At 45.8% G+C, this 22737-nt stretch overlaps 1 protein-coding gene across 1 annotated transcript in view; it reads right to left on the bottom strand.

Moving 5' to 3' along the window:
• Nucleotides 1–4118: 4118 nt before the first annotated feature.
• The window catches only part of LOC126998559 (nephrin-like), a 94793-nt gene continuing 76174 nt past the window's right edge, over nucleotides 4119–22737 (bottom strand). Inside the window, exons 10-26 of the mRNA XM_050860344.1 lie at nucleotides 20668–20779; nucleotides 19348–19526; nucleotides 13661–13847; nucleotides 13264–13376; nucleotides 11603–11705; nucleotides 11000–11166; nucleotides 10739–10868; nucleotides 10492–10634; nucleotides 9365–9582; nucleotides 9025–9189; nucleotides 8615–8728; nucleotides 8278–8422; nucleotides 7845–8033; nucleotides 7335–7438; nucleotides 5566–5776; nucleotides 4693–5379; nucleotides 4119–4266 (exon numbers count right to left, since the gene is read on the bottom strand). Of these exons, the coding sequence (XP_050716301.1) occupies nucleotides 4208–4266; nucleotides 4693–5379; nucleotides 5566–5776; nucleotides 7335–7438; nucleotides 7845–8033; nucleotides 8278–8422; nucleotides 8615–8728; nucleotides 9025–9189; nucleotides 9365–9582; nucleotides 10492–10634; nucleotides 10739–10868; nucleotides 11000–11166; nucleotides 11603–11705; nucleotides 13264–13376; nucleotides 13661–13847; nucleotides 19348–19526; nucleotides 20668–20779 (3026 nt within the window). The 3' untranslated portion in view covers nucleotides 4119–4207. The remainder of the gene's footprint in view (nucleotides 4267–4692; nucleotides 5380–5565; nucleotides 5777–7334; nucleotides 7439–7844; nucleotides 8034–8277; nucleotides 8423–8614; nucleotides 8729–9024; nucleotides 9190–9364; nucleotides 9583–10491; nucleotides 10635–10738; nucleotides 10869–10999; nucleotides 11167–11602; nucleotides 11706–13263; nucleotides 13377–13660; nucleotides 13848–19347; nucleotides 19527–20667; nucleotides 20780–22737) is intronic.

The following is a 22737-nucleotide window of genomic DNA, read 5'->3' as shown; positions in this document are numbered from 1 at the left end:
TATGTGAGTCACCCATACCATTCCGTTTTCTCTGATTCATAACGTTTTTCATTTATCAGCTGATCAGGGGTCAACCTCAAGTTTCCTGATGACATAACCAATTAAATATGTTCCCTGTTAGTCTCGGTTTCCTGATCTGTAGACGATTGACATCAAAATCTAGTGTGATATCAAAATCCATCGAACTATCTATTGGTGTTGTAATGGCAGGGTGGTGGTGGTGGTGGTGGTGCTCTGACTAACCAGCCTCAAGGTCACACACACAGCCCTCAACTCTCCCCACCAGTCACTTAGTAGCTGGTGAGACTCGAGGGTAGGTGCTTGTGTCTGTGCGTGTGCCTGTATTTTGTGTGTTGAGCTTATGATACACGCGTGGAAACTTGTATCATCTTCAAACACTTGCATGGGAACTATTGCACTGGATACATGAATTGCCTGGAGCTGCGGGCTGGCTATAGAACGCGGGAGAAGCAGTGTGGCCTAAGCTCCTACTCCTTAACGTCTCGGCGCCTCTGTTCCCTTGTTTAAAAAGCCTCTCGTCGAAGTTGCTTGGATTTTCACGGACTGTTTGGTGATCCTAGCGATACTTTTCCCCGACTTGAACCGGAAAATCACTCAAGAAAACTCGGTTAATCTTCTCTGTGGCCTTGGAAAACAGTTACAATGGGAACCCGATACGATTGACTATGGATCGACTAGGCTAGTGTCTTGAGGAGTCGCCGTTTTGGGTCAGGACATCTCGGAGCCTCGGATGAGTGGACGGCAGCATCAGCAACATCCTCATGCACAGCTTCTCGGTAAGTCCTCATATTTCCCTTCTTTCCTTATGGCTATACTCCTATGTGTCTTCTCTTTCTTTGGTAATTATTGGGAATCAATACACGCCTCCAAAATACGATATTTACTTTAAATTTTTTCCGCCTTCATATTATGGTTAAGGGAGATGTATTTCGTCCCTTAACTATAATATGGAGGTGTAATATCGTATTTTGGAGGCGCGTAGTGATTCTCAATAATTACCTAACTTATATTATTTCCCTTTTCATAAAGCTATTCCACGTATTTTCTCTTTTTCTATCCTCAGTGGCTGTTTGTCTGAATCATAAGTTTATATCCCAGTGATTATGCACGTTTTGTTCTCCTTAATAGCCGTTTAAATACGTAACAAGCCAGCCACCCATTGTTATCAGCTGTCCAAGTACTTGTCAGCAGAAGAAAAAAAAATGGTCGCTAACTACCAGCTGCATGTAACCCTTGTCGAGTATTTTTTCCTTTTCCGCTCACAATTCCTCGCTCTCTTTACAACACCCATAGACCATGACCCACCTACATCCAGGCGACTCCACCCTCGGCCACCTTTGATCTGTGGAAGCTTATGAGGCAGTAATGTTAGGTGTCAAGTGTTTAAACGTAATGGATGCCTGCCTTCACGAGGGAGAGGTGGGGTGCGGGAGAAAGGGAGTGGTGGTGGGGGTTGGAAGGGAGGGGTGGGCGGGGTTGGAAGGGTGGGGTGGCAGCAGACATATGCGTTGTTGCCATGTTGGAAGATAAGTGGTTATGTACGCGTGAGTTGCATTTATCTGAAGTTGGGATTACAGTAGTGATTATAGTAGTGATTAGTGATTATAGTAGTGTTATAGCAATGCGTTAACAAGTCATGCATTGAGCAGAACTAGGCAAAGCTGGGAATGATACTTGTGTCTCGGTCGGCGGTGTTTGTGCTGTATTGCTTCAAAGACCAGTTCGAGTCTGTCTGCCGTCACACATTTGACACGGCTTTCCTAGGAGCTTTCGGGGTAGTTTTATGACCCTGGTGCTAGTTTAACCCTTTTTCTGTACCATGAACCTCAAAGAACACTCATGAGAATCCGATTAATCTCTCTCTCGGCTTTAGGAAATAGATAATGTGAGAGGAGGAAGCGTCTGAGAATACCGACCTAGCTGTATAGTTTCCGTCCCTCGCTGAATACTCGTTTGCCGATGATTATGCACTGCCGCTACTCCTCCATGAAGTGACGGGGATGCTGGGTAGATGTTATAGCATTTAGCCTACTTGTGAAAGGTAATCACTTGAGAGAGAGAGAGAGAGAGAGAGAGAGAGAGAGAGAGAGAGAGAGAGAGAGAGAGAGAGAGAGAATGTTGCTTCGTGCCAGGCCATAGTGAATGCAGGTGTTTCCGAGACCCTCTGTGATTTGTGCCTCATTGTTGATAAGTGACCCGGGTTGTATTTTTTTTTTTACAACAAAGGAGGCAACTCAAGGGCACATAAAAGGAAACGATAATGAAAAAAAAAAAAAACCGCTACTCGCTGCTCCTAAAATATATAGAGAATGTATAAAGAACGTCATTAATGCGGCTCGGACATTGCAACCCTTTCTTGTCTTGACTAGAAACTCTTTAAATTTTCTGAATTCATCGCTAACTTCAGTTTAATCAGATGGTACAGTGCCGTGGGTGTTTTGAAGTGGAGGCGAATGTTGCTTGTGCGTGATTGCTTCTATCAGTCACTTTTTCATCCCCTCATTACCCACTTGATCAGTTTACTTCATTGCCATCGACCCCTTATATATGTATGGACGAATAACAGGTAACTAACTTTAACCATTTCGATAGGCAATTATCAATGGTGGGTAACTGTTGGCCTTTTAGGGAGTGACTTTTTGTTATGATGCCGCCCGTGTGCCCGATTATGTTGTCCCTCTTCTCATGCTTAAGGATGAAAATTATACGACTGCGTAGTATTGTTTGCTTTTATTTTTTGTTTGCTTTTCTTCATGATATTTTATATAATATATATAATATACATCTTACAACAACAACTATTGCTATATTACATATAAACTTTGTACCGTATAAGAATATTTAAATGATATAGCTACATATCATTTAACTCTGTAATACAACCACATTAAAACTTTGTGGAACTAAACGATCACAACAAAAAACTGTCTGCACAGTTTCATATATTTATTTGCGATAAGCTCTTGTGTTTGGTAAAACCTTCTAACACGCACTGACAGACATAAGAACGAACCTCGGAACACACAGCTGATGTACTATCTAGCACAGCAAACGTTGGACACCAAATCATAGCAAAACACGAACATCAAAATAATAATAGTAAGACACGAACATCAAATCATAGTCACACGTACTTGAGACATCCTTGTACGCCCTTCGCATGCATTCATTGCACCACATGCAGAACATAGGAATACATCACTTCCATTCACTTAGAACCACATAGTAAGATATCACAGATGGTAGTTAGTAGTTGAAGGAGGCCATTGAATCAGAAGACACAGATTACATACACAGCGAGTTGAGAGAATGGCGAGGGAAAGACACACCTTCATAGTTTTGCTAATACTTACCGGTACTGATATGGGGGTGACATCGCTTAGGGTGAAGTATGGTCATGGCAACAGGAATGATGTGAACGTGATAACTTGACTATGCTGAGATTGAATTGATATGTCGCGGATAGGAGTGATATGTGATGAGTATCTACAGAATACTGGAACGATGGAGGGAAGAACGAGCAACCGACATTTCTCTTACTGGATGTTTCCTTGACTTGATTGCGACGCTGCCTGCTAGACAATCTCTCCAACACGGGAACGCGAAAGGGATGGCAGAGTGTGTGTAGTGGCACGTGACACCAAAAGCTCATGTTTGTAGGCCAGCTACATACCGAGGGCTACTAACGGAAGGGAATGAGGATACCAAAATATATTTCTTCCTAGTCTTGGAATCCAGAATGTAAGAGGCATGAACATGGTAGCTATATACTTCCTGCATTTACTTTAGAGGATGTTTACCTGAAGTTCTAAGCTCGTGTTATGCTTATTCGGGGCAGGCGTGTCTTTGGGAGGGAACAGTAATTACCATGCAAATTCCTGTAATGCTGATATTTTTCCGTCAGATCTTGAACTTCCGATGATAACGCAATGATGTGGGATCCCGAAGCGAAAACAAACAGTGTGATTGAAAAATAAAGAGTTGCAGCCACTGGAGTTGAACGCGGGACAAATGGTTAGTGTATGAGTCCTTGTTGAGAGCAGAATCTTGCTATAGAGCCTTTGAACCAACTCTGTCTTCATGTAAGTCTGCTGGAAGCGTTAACGTGGCGTGAACTGCGGGTTGTGGCGGACTCCTGCGGCAGTGTTCCAGACGAGGGGATGCGAGGAAGGGGGGCGCGTGACGTCTAGGTGTGGGGGAAGCTCTCTGTGGTCTGGACGGGGGGAGATCCTTCGGTTTGTTGGTCTGTTGGAAGAAAAAATTTGTCAGAGCCTTAAAGGACGTACAGCATAGCGAGAAAATGAACGCAGCGTATCCTGTTGACAAGAAATATTTGGATTTGTCAGATGCTTAAGGATAGAGTATGGAAGTTGCTCAGAGGTTTAGAGACGAAGTAACATAACGAGGAAGCTGAAGGAAGTGTAATTCCCTAACTGAAAGAACAATATGGACATTTCTCAGAACCCTAATGGAAGCGTAGAGTTTTCAAGAAAGCTGCAGAAACCATATCATGCTGACAAAAGGATAATATGGGAAAAGGGTTTCATCCCACAATTAAATTACAAAAACAAGGCTTGCATTCATTCTGCTCAGGATGTGTGAGACACTGTTAACATACTGAGGCTAGGAAGGGAATTTCTTATTCTCTCAGAAGTGAAAGATGAAACTAACCCGAATATGATGAGGTAGATCGAGATCCGTCACTGAACATCGTGGAGTGGAGGGCGTACAGCGTTGAGGGGTCGAGGCTGGCATAGGAGGGCGTTAGAGGAGTGGTTGGTTCCGATGGGTGTGGCTGGTAGGCAAACTGTTGCTGCTGCTGATGCAGGTAATACTGCTCCTCCGCGGTCAGAGGCTGAGTCGGGTAAGCGAAGGCCTGGGCTCCACTCTGAGGCTGCGGGTACTGGAAATACTGGTGTTGCTGTAGGACCATTTGCTGCTGCTGCTGTTGATATTGCTCTTGTTGCTGCTGCTGCTGCTCGAACTGCTGCTGGAGGTGAGGCTGTCCGTGGTAGATGACGTGTGAGGGTGCCCCGGGCATAGTGAGAGCTTGGGTGGTGGGGTAAGTGTAGCCGGGCTGGGTGAAGGGTTGTTGGGTGGTCTGGGTGTGGCAGGGCAGGGTGTAGGTCTGGGTGGTGGTGTGTGGAGGGAGGATGGGGATCTGAGACAGAGATTCCATGCTGTGGTGGAAGGTGGCGGCAGCGTAGGAGGTGCCGGGAGCTTCAGGCGAGTGATGGGTGGGCTGGTGGGTGATCGGCAACTCGCAGGCGGGTGTCCTTGCGCTGCGGCTGTCCGGGGACGTGTCGTCATCCAGGTCGGGCCAGGAGTCTCGTTCGCTGTGTCCCGGCAGGGCTTCGTCTGGAGGAAAGGCCTCTAATTAGTTCTTTCCTAGACATATTACTTTACGAAAAGAGAATGGAAAGTAGTTGGCTATTTGCCATCAACAAGGTGAAGAATCTGCAGTAAACGTCTAATGGATGACATGCTTTTTCTTGTTGAATGCTATGTTAGTTGGTCTCGATGTTCCCTTTGTTCTTTACTCACCTGATGGCAAACTGATGAGTCCATTGGAAAAGTCGTCCGGAGGGGCGATGATTTCGTCGATATCGAGGTCGTGCATCGCTGATATCGTGCTGGAGGAGGTGACGATGGGGCTGCTCCTGGCCAGGGAGGGAGTGCCTCGGGAGCCTGACGCGCGACGCACGTCTACTAGGCTTCCTCCAAAGCTGGCGCGGCTCAGGGTTCCCATCACCTGCTGTAGGAGGAACAACAGCACATGAAGGCTACTGCAACAGCAGCGCAGCAAAGAGAAAACGCAGATTGTCAGCACCCTTTGCCTGTGCATATCTTTGATCGATCAAAATTTCATTTTTTTGTTGAGTACTCTTTTTATTTAATGGCCAGTTATTTAGATAATTTCATGAATTTCATGATAATGTAGAAGCGTATGAAGAAGCGTATGAACACTGCGACTCATGTTGATGCAAACAATTGGGACAAAAACAAAAGCCAGGTTTTGCCTTCTAAGAGGCTAACATTGGGATTTGGTCTATTTAAGATGGCACGGGACGAATGTTTATTGAACACTGAACGATCGAGATACACAAGGGAAAAGTGCAAGTCAAGGTAAAACTCTCACTGTTGGGGCAGGGAAGGAGGAGGAGTTGGAAGAGGAGGAGGTCAAGGAGAAGCAAGAAGGGGAAAGAATAAAAGAAAAGGAAGATTATAGTAAAACTTCGTAGGAGATAAATAGAATGAGGAGTAGAAAATCTAATGGTATTTCCCTGCAAGAGATGATGGTGATATAAATTAATGTTCTTAGTAAAAGCTGCCTGGCGTCTTATGATAAACAATGTTGGCGTGACGGGCTGTTGCTGACGTGAACTATAATGATGCAGAACTTAGGCACTAAAACACTTTGGCTCTGAACTCATTAGGGTATTCAGACGATGATTTCATGTAAACTGAAAATACTAAAACTGAGTCTGCTAATCTGTAAGGAAGCTAGTGAGTAATGGTAAAGTGATAAAGTAAACCTGTGTAATATGATCTATAGTTATGATGATCAGGTGTTTGTATGTGATGAAAAAAATAAGTAGATCCAATAATAAAAAGAAAATAAGAAGAGCCAATGGAGTAGATGCGGGAGTGTAGGGCAGAACAGAGACGGAAGCACATGAATGACAAAACTAGGGTAAGAACATAAGGCCTAGGAGCTCTTTGCAGTCCAGGTTGTAGAAACTCAATGAAAACAGGACATGATCAAGGTCTCAACGTCGGGAGAGGAAGGCTGGGAATCAGGTCGAGAGGGAGAGATGAATCATGGGCCGAGGGCTAAGTAGTCAACTTGCATAAAGTCAAAGATCCTAGAGCTTGCTCACAGAAGAGTTTGCTCATAGTGGGAGGTAGACAGGGAGGGGTGGATCTTAGGCTCGGAAGTGTACACACGTCTACTTAACGCTATTCTAGCAGTAAAGCAGGTAATCTATTCCGAGGACCCGGGTGGGTTTCATCATCTTACAAGTGTACTTAAGGTACTTGTATGTGAACGTGTGCATGTCACTGTTTGTTCCCAGTATTCGTGTTTGTGGGGAGTGTTTTAAGCCCCGCTTGTAGACCCACAATTCATTGCCTCAGTTATTGTCCGTCCCTTTCTAAGCCCTGGCCACCAACTCTCTCTCTCTCCATGGAAAGAAAGACTCCTCGGCCTGACATTGGCGGGACACTAGTGCCGTGCACTGGGACGAGGACAAGCAGTGATTGACAACCCGGGACAGCGGAAAGGTTACCTGTTGTGGCAGCGGTGGCGTTACCTCGTAGTCTGGGGGTGGGATGTCCTCGGTAGAACTGAGCGACAGCTGGTCGACCAAGGATGGGGAAGGAACCTCATAGGCCGAGTCTTTGCGTGAAGAACCGACTGTGAGGAAGATGATGGCACGTGTTAGATACAGCAAATTACTCATTCCAAAACGAGTACTCTTTCATCGAGACTGCTTCCTAAAAATAAATATGGTTAAACAACAGAAACTTGATCTCTTTAACAATGAATGAAAGGGTCAGCCAAATGGTGGACTAGCGGTTAGTTGAGGAAGGTGGTGGACACTGTGTACCCCTCACGATTCTTGTCAATTCAAAATATGACAGTTGTTATCCCTAACTTGGTCGCAGCTTTAAAAAGGGAACGTCGGAATTACATGTGCTTCACGAAACGTCAGTTCACCATAGGTTAAAGCTCAACTCCAAGACCACAAGAACGTTTTATGACGTCAACGTGGAAATACCAAGTAAAGCGTTCAATAACTGAATTAACAGCAAAGGTTTACCAGAGAGTCCTTGGAAGTAGGACCGGCGGCGAAGGTAGCAGAGCACGCCGGTGATGTTGAGAACGAAGAGTGCGAATCCAGTGAGAGCGATGAGGACGAACATGAGGAGGGAGATGCCTTCGGGCTTCTTCGCTTCACCGTCGGGTTTGTCAGCCTCATCTGATGTTTCGTCCTCTGCCTCGTAATCGGCTGCCGAGTGAACACATAATTTATCAATGAAAAATATTTTGCATAATCTAAATGTTAGAGATATTAGAATTTTCCTGCCCGGCCATAATGAATGTTGCAGAGATACGAGCTGAGTTTAAGGGCAATTATTCCTCTTGGTATTTCAGTGTGCCAAAAGGGACGCTGAAATCCCGTCTATCAGAAAGCAAAACCCTTGAAGGTATTGGGCTTTGTAGTGCACCGAGGAGTATGAACGCGGACGTACCTCTCATGAGTACCTCCACGGGCGGAGAGGTGTGGTAGGGTCGGCCCTGCTGGTTGTAGGACTGCACCGTGAAGGAGTACCTGGCCCCTGTGGTGAGGCCCTTCACCTCCCAGCTGCTGGTGTTGGTGCCTGGCACGTCAACCAACTGTCGGAGAAAGGCAACTTGTAGAAGCGTTTGGGCTACATTCATACATCACAGGTGGTTAATTTACGCGTGACAACTACCTAAAATAACTTACGTTCCTTGAGCCTTCGTGCACTGGAACTTAAAAAAAAGTAAGTGACTGAAATGTTTTAAGCTTTACCAAGGCTGATGCTGTGTTTCATGAGCACATACCTGGTACTGAGGGTGCTGGTCAGTGCGGAGTCTGATGGTGTAGCCGGCTGGTGCGGGGCCATCCGTCGCGTCGCTCCACGTCACTACAACACCGGAGTCACTCACCACCGTCACCTGCACCAAAAGGAACGGCAATGTAGGCGAGGGGATGGGACTTGTCTGCACGATCTCTCATTTAGGTGGGGAATACGTGTAGCTTTATACGGGGAACTCCGAATTTATTCTTAGCATTCATCCATTCGATTTAACCTTTCCCACCACCCATTAGTTACATGCAACCGGAGTTAGAGAGAAGGCGTGGCTGTCTTGATCATTAGCCACTGTACATACACTCCATACAAGTTAGCGTGAAGAGTAAATATAGATTAGAAGCTCGGAGAGGCTTTGAGCGGTGAAGGAAGTACACTTACGTTGAGTACGAGGGGTGCGCCGGGGCGGGAGTGTCGGTTCAGGGAGAGCGGGATTTTGAGGGAGCCCAGGGAGTTGGAGGCGGTGCAGGTGAAGTTAGCGAAGTCCTCGGCAGTGATATCCCGCACCTCCAGGACGGATGACCACTCCGCAACGTCGTCCATCAGCTGAAAGCGGGATGAAGAAAAAAATGAATGCATGTTTTGTAATGATCTCATCTTTTTACATCAATGGACACAGCTATAGGGCATAACAAACCGGAAAACAACCCCCCACTTGAACACATGTGAATGATACGACTGATATTCCTGACTAGACAACGAGGAGCCATATTCATCATACCTGAGGGAAGTGAATCAGGTATTTCTCCCCCGTGACGATAGGGCGGCCATCGGTGGTTGTCCAGTTGAAGATTGGCTGTGGGGAGGCTTGCACGCGGCAGTCTAGCACCCCGGCGCCGCCAAGCACTGCCCAAGCCCGCCCCGTCCACAGCATATCGTCCTCCTCGTCCAGGTCGTCTTCCCACTCTTCGAGGCCAGCGATGGGTCTGCTTGGGGCCTCTGCACGCCACGGGTTAAAGGAGTGTTAGCGGTAATAGGACACGGCGGGAGTTTAATGGGGGAGAAGAGTGAATTTGTGAGGGTTATGAATAGAGGGGCACTTAGATTATAGGCATGAAGGCGCGCGCACTCACTCACTCACACACACACACACACACATACACACCGCTACAGCTAACACTACGGCTTGAATTATATTATGTCCATACAAGAAATAAATTGCTTTTTTGTTCATGCAGTAAGTTGTGGACATGTTTAGGTACAGTACATTATTATTTACCTCTCGTGTGCGTTTTAAACGCACCTTACCTTTCCTCGGGTTTATTCAGTTTGTTGATTTTAACATGTTTTGCTGTTGTGTCGTTAAGCAGTCAGTATTATTTAGTAAAAGACACTTTTTATAAGTATCTGGATCACGATATAAAGGTTGTAGTATATTAGTGATATATATATATATATATATATATATATATATATATATATATATATATATATATATATATATATATATATATATATATATATATATATATATATATATATATATATATATATATATATATATATATATATATATATATATATATATAGAGTGTAACTAGTTAACACTGTATATGGACTTGATTAAACGCTAGTATGGTTTTACTGCTTTGAGTTAAGTTTAATAAAAAGGTCAAAGTCATAAAGTAATAAAGTCATTAACAAAAGAAAATGTCGAAATATGTTTATTTAATTACTCTTTGTTGTGAATCAGGAAATCATGGTAGTCAAGTTCATGTTATGAGCAGTTTTTTCGAAGTGAGAAGTTATTTAGATCATGTTAATTACGATTTCGTCTGGTGTAGAAATTAATTTGTTACGAGTCTTTGTTGAACTGCCTTGGGCTAGTGGCAATCTGGCTGTACTCACGGGGCACGACGAGGGCGGTGCGGGCGGCGGCGGCGATGGCGGCCACCTCGTTGGCGGCGTGGCAGAGATAGAGGCCTGTGTCGGCAGGGGTCGCCCAGTCGATCACCAGCTGAGCCTCGCCGACGCCAGCTGCCAAGACCGTGCTGAAGGGTGGGACGACGTGGGTAACAACAACACCAATGATAATAATACTGAAAATAATAGTAATAGTAATAGTAATGATAATAGTATTGTCCTAAGCACTCACTTCGTGTTGTCCGCGGCCCGGGTCCATGTCACGTTGGGGGCGGGGTTACCGTCAGCCACACACTGGATGCTCACCGTCTCGTTGCGGTCCGCCAGCACACGCTCAGGCACCGACAGGTTCTCGGGTGCGTCTGTCAGCACCAAGAACAAAAGTCAATCATCTAACGAAGCTTATAGAGAAAACGAAACAAAAGATACGCATTCATCACATCTTTACTCTGTCCTCGATGTGAACGGAGCAACTCAACGCAGGGATACATACACAGCACGTTCACGGTGAAGGAGGAGGTGATGGCCCCGTGCACGCTGCTGGCCGTCACGCTGTAGTTGCCGCCCATGTCTCGCTGCACGTTCTCGAGCTTCAGCAGTCCGTCGCCAGTCTCGGTCTCCACTCCCTCCAGCTTCAGATGTCCTTGGTACCAACTGTATCTGTGCGTGGGGAAGGTGAACGTGAAGCCTTTCTAGTATTCCCTCAAGTTGTTCCCCTCAAGATATAACTTTTTTTACCAGTTGGAAAAGCTGCACTGATTTTGTGCAACCCAATGATCAAGGGAAGGATACATGTTTCTATATGCGTGTATGCCTATGTACATCAGATATAAACGCATCCCACAGAAGAACAGAGATCCACAGCTTCGTATAAAGGCAAGTGGGAAACCAGAAATGTATCATATGGCAGAAAATAATGGCCATAGAAAGGAAACGTATCCGTAGCCTTGTAAGAGTGCGTGGAGAGGCCATAGGGCATAGATGTGCCTCTTATTACGAAGGCATGTATAGAGGACAAACCCATATGGCGGCACAGAATAATGCTGAAAGGATGGCCAAATAACTTTATATAAACTCATGAAGGAGGATCACTTACTTCACTGGGCCGGGGTTAGCCTCTGCAGACGCTGTGAGAACAACATCGTCACCCTCGGGCACGTCCACAAACTTGACAGGCGTGAAGACCCACACTGGTCCGTCTGTAGAGGGGACGAGAAGAGGAATAAGTTAGTAAGGCTCATACTACTGATGCTTGGATGAGGTGACTGTAAGGGGGCAAGGACGAGGCTGTAAAAAAGGACAAGGTCAAAGGATTACACGCACACTCGATCAACAGCAAAAATGAGAACGTGTGTCGATCATTGATTAACCTGTTACCAGATTACCTGTGTCAGTGTCTGTGCGTGCGTTCGTGTGTTATAAGTCTCACCGTCATACCCATCCGAGCGTGAGTCTTGTTGCTTATGTAGAGTCGTCGCTGTTTTATGGGACTCTAGAGACTTCATCGCCGCTCCCTCGCGTAACAAACACGAGTTAAAGGCGAGATGCTGACGCGGCCTCGCTAGTGCCGCCGCGTCTTGTGTCTCCGCCCTCCCCGCAGCACCCGTCCCGCCCCTTGAACCACTGCCACCAAAAAATGACTCAAGGGCACCGGGGATATGCTGGGTGCTGCCTGGAAGGGACTTGAGGTCGAGGTGGGAGGGCCGGGGGGAAGGAGGGGGGAGAGAGGTTCGGCAATGTAAATCGTCAAACCTGATCCTTACCCATGACTGAAATTTTGAGGATAATAGTATACCTTAATGTTTTTCCCCATACTATTACCTTTACCAATGTGTTGCATCCACCTTTAAGTAGTGAGTTATGCTTAGTCGTGTTAGCGTTAAGAAAAGGTGGTCATATAGCCTGGAGGAACGTGTATATGACCCGTTGCATCCCCGTCAGCGAGTGTCTGTCTGCCCGTGTGCTAAGACTGGTGCTAGTCGTCTAGAGCGCCAAGGGAAGCAGAGCAGGGCGGAGCAGGGGTGGGGCGGTCGGGGAAGCTGAGAACTCTGTCAGTCAAAAAGCATATATAACAGGGGTGGCAAAACTCTGAAACTGTCAACAAGTATAAATCAGGGGAGAGCAGCGAGGGGAGACTCTTAGAAACCGTCAGTCAAAGAGCACGGGAGAGAAGAAAACCAATGCGTCAAAGTCCCAAGAACTTGCGAGAGATAAGCCGTTTGAGGGGAGAAGCCCCTCGCCGGCTAAGCAGTATATTTATGTTTCGCAAGGAGGAGGAGGAGGAGGAGGAGGAGGAGGAGGAGGAGGAGTAAGAAGAGGAGGAAGAGGAGGAGGTCAGTGGTTCCAGAAGCAAGATATCCGGAGGAAACACTAAAAGGTACAATAAAAATGGAGAAAATCTTCTTACCACACTTAAAACAATTAAATCAGTCATACAAGGTGGCGAACATAGGCGGGGATAAAATGGATAAACTGTTCGGTTGGTGAAGATACAATGCTGTGTGGGAAAGATAACAATATGAAAGAAAAGTCCAAGAATCCAGGAAGACAAATAAGCGGTTATGTCACGGGAAGGATGAAGGAAGCCCCGTCACATCTCATATAAACTTGATGTAAGAGACTATAAGAGAGCGGACAAAGGAATCACAAGTGGGCTGTAATACGCGTCCTGAGAGGGAGAGGACAAGTTACATAAACACGACAGCCACTCGAACATAGGAATGAACTGGTCTGTAACGAAGGGCGGCAGACACTCACGCAGCACGTCGAGGGTGATGTTGGTGGCCACGGTGACGCCCAGACCGTTGTCAGCCTCACAGGTGATGATGCGGCCCTGGTCCTCGGCGCGCACACGCACACGCACCTTTGACCTGCAGAGGAAAGAATACATGTAAACGCAAAGCTACTCACCTTTACTAAACCCCAGACAAAGAAATGAGTAAAGGACTGAGACATGTTGACTAGAAAACGAGCGAAGATTGACACATTCTTAGCCCTGGAACTGTAATATCTAGCTCCCAAGTCATAAAAAAGGAGTAATAGATTAAGACTTTCATTGTCAAGCAAATATTAAGGCAAGATACAAATTAATAGACCAACACACAGACAGACACCATATAGTCGCTGATTAGCATCCCAGAGGTGCTTAACTTACTTGGTGACAGTGCCGCCGAACAGGCCAGGGGAGTGCTTGGCGGAGGGCTGGCTGAGGGCTGCCCCGGGGGAGTGCCAGTTGATGACGGAGGGAGGCACGCTGGCTGAAGACTCACAGGACAGCTTCACCACATGGCCCACCTCCACGCTGCGAGGGTTGGCCCAGCTCCGCACCTCCCACGGCGGGACTGCGGGGGAAGGCAAGGCAGGGAGGGTGAGTCGAGGGTCAGAAAATAGTCAAACGAGAACCGTGAATGAGAAATAGGATCAGGGAGTGAGGGAAAGGGGGATTGCAGTGCACCAATTGCCGCAGCGTGGGAGGAGATGGAAAGGGAGACGCCAGGTGTGGGAAAGGTATTGTAGAGAGTTGTTAAGGGTACACCGGGCAATTCGAGAGGTGTGTAGAGTGGCTTACGTAGGAGAGTGTGGGTAGGGATGTGTATGTATTTTTAGGTGGTGTTTGTAGGGGAGAGAAAGGGGTGGTGGGTGTCCATGTCCGTGTGTGTGTGTGTGTGTGTGTGTGTGTGTGTGTGTGTGTGTGTGAGGGCGGGACTGCTGGGTGAACAGTGTCCCTTGAATGTTACATGAAGAGAGAGAGAGAGAGAGAGAGAGAGAGAGAGAGAGAGAGAGAGAGAGAGAGAGAGAGAGAGAGAGAGAGAGAGAGAGAGAGAGAGAGAGAGAGAGAGGGGAAGGCGATAACTAGGTGGTGATGGTGGTGGCAACAACACCGGTGGCGTGGTTGGAGGAGGAGGAGGAGGAGGAAAAGGAGGAAAAACACGAAAGAAAGAGAAAGAGGAAGGATATTAGAGCCGAGGAGGAAAAAGAGGGAGGAGGAGGATGAGGAGGAGGAGGGGGAGAAGGAGGAGGAGGAGGGGGTGAAGGAGGAGGAGGAGGAGGAGGAGGAGGAGGAGAAAGCAGAAAAAGAGGAGGAGGATAGCGCCAAAAGGGAGGTAGGAGGGAGGAAGGAGAGGAGGGGGGACATAAACAGCAGGTAGTCGAGGTGAAGAAACAAAGGCAGAGAGAGAGAGAGAGAGAGAGAGAGAGAGAGAGAGAGAGAGAGAGCAATATGACGGCTTGGAGAGCAGAGAGGAAATAAAAGCAAAACGATGAGAGGGAAGCTGGAGGAGAGAGAGGCGGCGGTGGGAGGGAAGAGCAGATAGCAGAAACAGCAGGAGGGGGAGAGGAAGGCATAGGAAAGAGGAACACGTAGGAGGGGTTTAGGGGGGTGAAGAAGAGAGGGAGGAAGCCAACACCTGATGCGCGCAGATTACTGAATGGAGCAAGCTTGGGATGCGCGCGCAGGCCTGAGCATCAATGAAATTCTGTGGGCGTTGGACGGAGGGAGAAGAGGAGGGATGGAGGAGGAGGGATAAAGTTGGGGGATCGAGAGAGAGAGAGAGAGAGAGAGAGAGAGAGAGAGAGAGAGAGAGAGAGAGAGAGAGAGAGAGAGCGTGGGCAGGTGCGCTTCCAAATGGTAATACGATCAGGATTATTGAAGTGTCAAATGCCAAGACAAATACGTGAAATATTTCCTCGAGAGCGACGTCGAATGCTGTGACGATATTGTTTGACGTGACGCTTACAATAATGGCAGAGAGAGAGAGAGAGAGAGAGAGAGAGAGAGAGAGAGAGAGGGAGAGGGAGAGAGGGAGAAATAAAACAAACGAATTAAGGAAAATGGAAAGAATGAACGAGACTTAAGTGATTGAATGGCGTATAGTTTCCGGCTTACCTTTAACAAAACTCGACGCCTTCTCCTCGCACAGGTGTACATTATTAAATCTCTAGTGGGCCTTTAAATTAGGTATTACTCGAAAAAGTCTAGAAACATAATTTCATCTCCATGTAATATGAATGAATTTGCCTCTTAACCTCGTGGAGTTGAGTATAATTTTCTCATTTTATTCAACAGTGAGGAGAGAGGACTAAATAAGGTTCTGTTATATACGAGGCACTTGACATGAAATTTTCCCCATGATTAGTTAGCGAGCAGCGTTGTCAACCACTTTCCTCGACAGTTATTCTCCTTGACTCTTGCGGTTAAATCTAATTTGACTCGCTTTATTCAGGAAGAGAGAACGAAAGAAAGAGAAAACTTGTCCGATATTAAAAACTTCACTGACGGGAACCACAAACCGATTTTCTCAGCTGATATCGGTTCGCTTTCATTTCGTGCATATATTCGCTTTCTCTCTAAGTCACCGAAATCGAGGCTAGTCCAGCACAGGTTCATCTATCAATTCATTCTTTCTCTACCACCCAAAGTGACCAGAGCAGCGTTAGCCGAAGTCAGGGATCGCTGTCGGCTAATCTATATATTCTCGTCCTTCCTTTCATCCTTCCTCCGGCCTAACCCTGTGAAAGCCGCAGTCAGGAAGTGAAGCAAGATCTGACCTCCAGCTTCATCGTGTTAGGCTTCGGTAGCGGCGGACGCGAGATCAAAGTCTTCTATCTCGGGAGGGCGGCGAGCATCTGGCTGTGTGTGAAGCGAGCTACCCTTTGATCCAGTTTCATGATTCCCTACAGGCTTGTTAGGGCCGGATATAAAAAGGAGAACAAAAGAGAACCGCTAAAACAGATGTCGAATATACACAGATCCTAAAGAACAGACTGGGGAGACAAGCTTATTAACTCTATACTGCGGATGGTCATTTCTTGTAGAGCGTAATAGAAGAGAGAGTTAAGATTTAGTCTGATTGATAGTCCGGTAAAATAAACAACGTTGGCATAACAATGAGAAGGGAGTCTAGTGCAGCGGGGCCACGTGAGGTTCGGATGGAGGAAGACGCGTGCTAACAAAAATCATAAGACCGTAAAGCGGCAAATTCAGACAAGTTAAGCAGAGGGGATGAAAACCAGCGGCAGACGAGACGAAGGAAGAGGAACGATGCATCAGACTGTGAGAGACGAGAACCAATTAGAAGCGAGACAGCCAGGTAAACAGTCGGTGAGAGGTAATGATAGCTGTCAGAGGGGAGGGGGAGGAGGAGGATGCGGCAGGTGATATGACAGGTAATCGTTCGGTCTTCATAAACGGCCATAAAATAATGTCTATGCGAATTCGTCCCGCCGCTAAGTAAGGCAAAGAGAATGGCAGTGAATGAAACGCGAAGGGTGGTGGGGTGGGGTGGGGGGGGGTGGGGGCAGATGAAACAGAACACCTGATCAAATTACCGCTCTGGACACTCAATTAGCCGGGACAGAAGGGGGGTGATTTGATAATGCCTATTGCTTTGTTCTCCTGTTGTGTGATGGTACAACATGGAGGGAGGAATTAGGTAAGGTGTGTGTTAAAGAGTCATAAAGGAGAGAGAGAGAGAGAGAGAGAGAGAGAGAGAGAGAGAGAGAGAGAGAGAGAGAGAGAGAGAGAGAGAGAGAGAGAGAGAGAGAGAGAACATTCATTAGTGTAATTACCAAGTTTTTTTTGCAGTCGAGTTTAACGTAATTAATTTTTCTTCTTGTGTGTTGTAAGTAAATTATTTTATTTTTATTCTATTTAAACAGATTAATATTTTTCATCACTCTTGCTTTTGTATGTCTATGTTCATTTCGAGGCATATCTGCAGCTATCCTCTACATATCCTTATCTTGCATGCTATCTATATCTTTGTACTTGTCAGTCTATCTTTATCTACCTCTTATCATCGTCTATACCAATCTATCAGTCTATCGGGGTATATATCTATTTAAATTTATGTACCAATTTACCTTTTCAATTCTTCTGCCTTTCTGTCTAACTCTGTATGTCGCTACCAATCCATCTGTCTATCTAAGTCACGTAAACACAATGCTATTTCCTCTTAGTTTCCCATTCATCAATTGCACGTCGCGGTGTTTTACAATTATCATCGTTTTTACCGATCGTAGCAACAAAGGTTTTCAGCTCTGCTTTGTGATATACGCCTAATAAAGAACGAATGAGTCTTTGTTCTCTTGGCACTGTTATTCGCATGTTTTTATGCATGGAGAAAGTTTTTTGGTATAAGTATTAATTAATAAAATGAGAGCTTATGATGTTTTCTCATTCGAAAGGCGAAAAAAGCGACCCTCACCACCTGCCAGTTTCCCAGCGCCTGTTTGTCCCGTCTCTCCTGTTGAGTTACCAAAGAACACAAAGCATTATAATTACTCTTAAGACCGCAACACTAACTTCCTCTTGTAAAACGAATGCTGAACCCTAAAAAGCAAAACCTAACACAGCCCCAAAACAGGGAATCAAGTCTATGGCCCCTTCAGACACGTTTTTAAAGTCTTTGCTAAGGAAGGGAAGTCGGGGTGGAGGTAATCGTCAGACCTCCGGCAGCCGCGCCATTCACAAAGACCTCGCCCGCTGCGCCGATCCCTCGCCGCCGCCTCCGCGCACCCGTCATTGATCGGTCACGTTCATTCATGTTTTCGCTGCCAGGTACGCCCCGACGTGCACCCCACCCTGGTTCACTGCAGCAGGTCATCTTTAGAATAGCCTTCAGCGGTGCTCTCTCTCTCTCTCTCTCTGATGCGCTCTCTCTCATGTCCTCTCTCTCTTTCTCTCTCTCTTCCCCCCCACCTCTCTCCCTCTCCAATTCTCTCTCTCTCTCTCTCTCTCTCTCTCTCTCTCTCTCGATGGCTAGATAAGTAAATACATATCTGAGTAGCTGTTTCAATTAATAATAACTAGATACAACTAGATACTGGGAGAGAGAGAGAGAGAGAGAGAGAGAGAGAGAGAGAGAGAGAGAGAGAGAGAGAGAGAGAGAGAGAGAGAGAGAGAGAGAGAGAGAGAGAGAGAGAGAGAGAGAGAGAGAGATCTGCTCTAGTATCGTTAATGTTAATAGAATATAAAAGTCTTTCAGCGCGTCCTTGTTTTGGTGATTAGCGTCTTTTGCGGCCCCGTTGGCGAAGCTCCGCGCCACTCATTATTATTTCCACGACCTCCGCCGCCCGCCCGCCAGCTAATGACCAAACAGCCCCCGCCGGCATGTGTGTGTGTTTGCTTCGCGGCAGAGGGAGTTGTGTTTTCTTGTTATTTATTCGTTCCTTCATTACGAGAGGCACGTAAGAGAGAGAAAATATGAATGAATGAATGTGTGTGTGTGTGTGTGTGTGTGTGTGTGTGTGTGTGTGTGTGTGTGTGTGTGTGTGTGTGTGTTTTCTGTTTGTATGTGTTTTTGCTTGTCTCTTGGTTTGATTCTTAGTTTGTCTGTGTGTCTGCCTGTCTCTGTCTGTCTCTCTCTGTTTGGGTGGCTACTTTACTTATGCTCGTATTTATTTATGGACGCATGTTTGTACAAATGTATCCTGCGCAAATTGTTTAAATCTATAGACTATTAACAAAAAATGAAGGTGGGAGCTGGTAATGAGCGACTACATAAACGAAACAACAAAACCTCACAGGATTTCCCAGGTTTCTCCAATTCACTGAAGGACTCAAGCCGTGTCTCATATGGGGACGGCGTACATTGTTCGTTAATCATCAAGGACAGGCGGTGAAGGTAACAATTTGTAAGCGGCTATAATTACGCCTAGCCTTGCTTACTTGCCCGCTCGCTCGCTTGCTCGCCCCAACAAACTAGCAAACTAACTTCTGAGGCTGCTTGGGGGAATATGCATTATTATCGTGTGTGTGTGTGTGTGTGTGTGTGTGTGTGTGTGTGTGTGGGAGAGGGAGGTGTACTCAGTCAACAGTAAGTCTTGGCTCATGATACTCACAGTTCACCTTGAGGATGGCCTGGCCGGCGATGGGGATGCTGGTGGCAAGACTCGCGGCCTCACACGTTATTTTTTCGCCGTTGTCCGAAGCGTTGACCTCCACCTTGACCCTGGCCCATGTCACGCCGCCCTCGGTCTTCACGGTCACGCCCTGGAGTCGCTCAGTGCCCTTGTACATTCTGAGGGAGAGTAAGGAGGCCATTTAGACAGGGGGAAAGAGGACGGCGATGGGAGGTTCTGTGTTGGTCGCCTGCGGTCACATGTTAATTGAGTTATTCTGTGGGACGAAGGTAGCTATTTTGAGGGTGTTGTTAGCCCACCTGCGGTCATCTGTTATTATGTTATTAAGGATGAAGGGAAGACTCTCCACGGGGCTACAGGACACACGAGGGAAACTTTGTCCACTTTTCGAGTTAATTTTGGGTGTTCTCAGGAGAAAGAAAACTGTGAATAATGACGCCCTTGAAAGTAATATAACTGTGATTGGGTCCATCATGATAAGAGCGGCGTAGGAGTCAATTTGTGCCCGAAAATAGACTTGGAGGCGTAGTAAAATAAAATCCACAGTCATGCAGATTTAAAAGTTTATAATTAACGGTGCAATTACGGTGCATGTCATTTTAATTACACGTGACTCCAACCAACCTTGACGTGCATTGCTAACAGGTACATTAATTAATCATTATATGCACTGGTTAATATTTAGTTAGTTTTCGGGGATAATGAGACTAGAAATGAGTAATGTGACGAAGAATCTGCGTTGAGAAGTAATATATGACTTGTTGTTGTCGAGTATGTGAAACGTGGCTTGAAAGATGCGTAGAGTTTATCGCGTCATTAAAAACTCGGGGCGAAGGAGCAGGATATGCGATTTTAATTAAGTAAACTCCATTATGTGCATCCTTAGACCAGTGATATCAGTTTCTAGTTGTAGCTCAAGGGAAAACTGTTGTGGAAGTTAAATGTAGTATTCCTCAGCGTTTTGGCCGATTGAAAATACGACTGTGATCAAGCGTTTTGCGTTCCTACATCTAACCACCATAAGCCTTCACTGTATTTAACCCGTTTTGCCAACCCTATGCAGCCACACGGAGCCGCAGCATCACACTGTTCTTTATATATTTAAACCTACACGCACTAAAGAAGACCGTCGCTTTATACTCACACGGAGAGTTAGAATTACATAGAACATAAGACTATTCACGGCCAAACGATACTAAATATTACTGTCGATTTATACCCACACGGGGGGACAGAATCACTCGGAAATTAAGACCATTCAGAGGCACACGTACTGAAGAAGACTCGCTTGGTACTCACGTTAGTTCAGGCGCTGGGTTGCCGCCCGCCGAGGAACACACCAGAGTCACTTCGTCACCGCTCATCACCTTCCCGTTGCCCTCCACCTCGACTTGGGGCTCGCCGGGACGCTCTGCGGGGACAAGAGTTATGCTGGTTGAGGGTTTGGTTCATTTATGGAACTTATGGCAGGTAGAGATAGAATAGAATAGAAGTAGAATAAGTCTGGAAAAGAGAGACCTGTGTGGTTATTATATGGAATGAAGGTAATAAAATAAATAATTAGGAGGAAAATAAGAAAAATGAAGCAATTGAGAAGCGATAAGTGGAAGAGAGAAAGAGAGTGAAACAAATGCTTCTTACATGGAAGGAAGGAAAAGAAAGAAAAAATAGTTTGGAGTAAAATAAGAAAAGTGACGAGATGAAACCGAAAACGGAGTGCTGGAAAAGAGAGAGAGAGAAGGAAAGGAAAAGAAAAGGAGGGAAAGAAACAAAGAAAAAAATAGTGTCAGAATGAAAGGAAATAAAACTGTTGTGTCGGATGAGTGTTAGTTTTTTTTTTGAGTGAACGTGTGGCAAGAGAAAGAAGACAAAGGAAAGCCGGAAAAGAGAGAGAGAGAGGGAGAGAGAGAGAGAGAGAGAGAGAGAGAGAGAGAGAGAGAGAGAGAGAGAGAGAGAGAGAGAGAGAGAGAGAGAGAGAGAGAGAGAGAGAGAGAGAGAGAGAGAGAGAGAGAGAACACAAGCGAAAAAGAAAAAAAAGAACAATTATTTCATGAACTGAGTCAGGAGGAAAATAGAGAAACGAAGAGTGGAAAGGAAACTGAGACATATATATTCATTGTTAGTCAAAAAAGAAATGTAACATGAACACAGAAAGATAAACAAGAGAATATTTGTGGAGCGTGTACCAAGAAAATTAGTAAAGAATGAATACAACGATAACTGGAAGAGAGAAATTCGCTGATGCTTACTTAACAATTAGAGAAAACTTGAATTTCTGCGTTTGATTTTTAACAATGAGAAAACCTAAAAAGCAGTTGATGTAATTCTCTTCCATTCCAAGCCTTCTCTTTACCATTAATTTCATGGAGGTGGGTGTATAGTAGCAACTTATATATATGAACCATTAACAGCTATCGCCAATACATACGCGAATATCCAGAGATTTAACTAATGTCGGTATTCTTGGTCACTTCCACTTTTCACATCAGCTATTTACTTTCAAAGACCAAAAAGGATATTAACCGGGTCCTAATGAGTTCATATCCCCGTTCATGGTGTAGAAGCTTTGTCAAATTACCACCACGGTCATAAAACTACCCATGGCAAGGCTCACAACTCCTACAAAAGCCTTGTCAAATGTGAGTGCCTGGTTCATATCCCCGTTCATGGTGCAGAAGCTTTGTCAAATTACCACCACGGTCATAAAACTACCCATGGCAAGGCTCACAACTCCTACGAAAGCCTTGTCAAATGTGAGTGCCTGGGCGCCAAAATGTTTAGGAATATGTCCCTCACTGTAACGTGGAACCGCGCTGGAAAGGACGAGGAAGGGGCGGAGTTGGCATACCCCCTGCCGCTAAAGGGTGTATAGGAATCGCTCTCTATTCAGCTCGAGGATACCAATTAACCGCCCACCCGTCGAGAGGTGAATGGGACAGCGTGGTTCTGTTTGCCTAGCCCGGACAGGAATTAAACAAGCCGATTGAGAGCTGCACGTCGCCGGGTAGCATTATGTAGTTTACCAATCCGCTGCCGGGCCGCCCGATCAAAGCGCCACCGCACGGGCTCAACGCGCGATGAGAATGAGAAATAATTTACTGTCGAACTGAAATCATCGGCAGTAAAAAGAAATCATCATTTTTACATTGACTGTTTTTGCAATACTGAACGATTTCCTTTTTTTTTTTCCTGTTCATGTGAAATTTTTATGCAAGAGAAAAAAATGCAAAGATAAATATTTCAAAAGAACGCATGGATTATTTTTTTCATATCTAAGCAACGAGTGTTTTGACAGGAGGAAAACACACACACACACACACACACACACACACACACACACACACACACACACACACACACACACACACA

This window comes from Eriocheir sinensis, chromosome 14, assembly GCF_024679095.1.
Source record: "Eriocheir sinensis breed Jianghai 21 chromosome 14, ASM2467909v1, whole genome shotgun sequence".
NCBI lineage: Eukaryota > Metazoa > Arthropoda > Malacostraca > Decapoda > Varunidae > Eriocheir > Eriocheir sinensis.
Note: the sequence above shows the minus strand (reverse complement) of the source record. Positions and strands in the feature narration are given on the sequence as shown.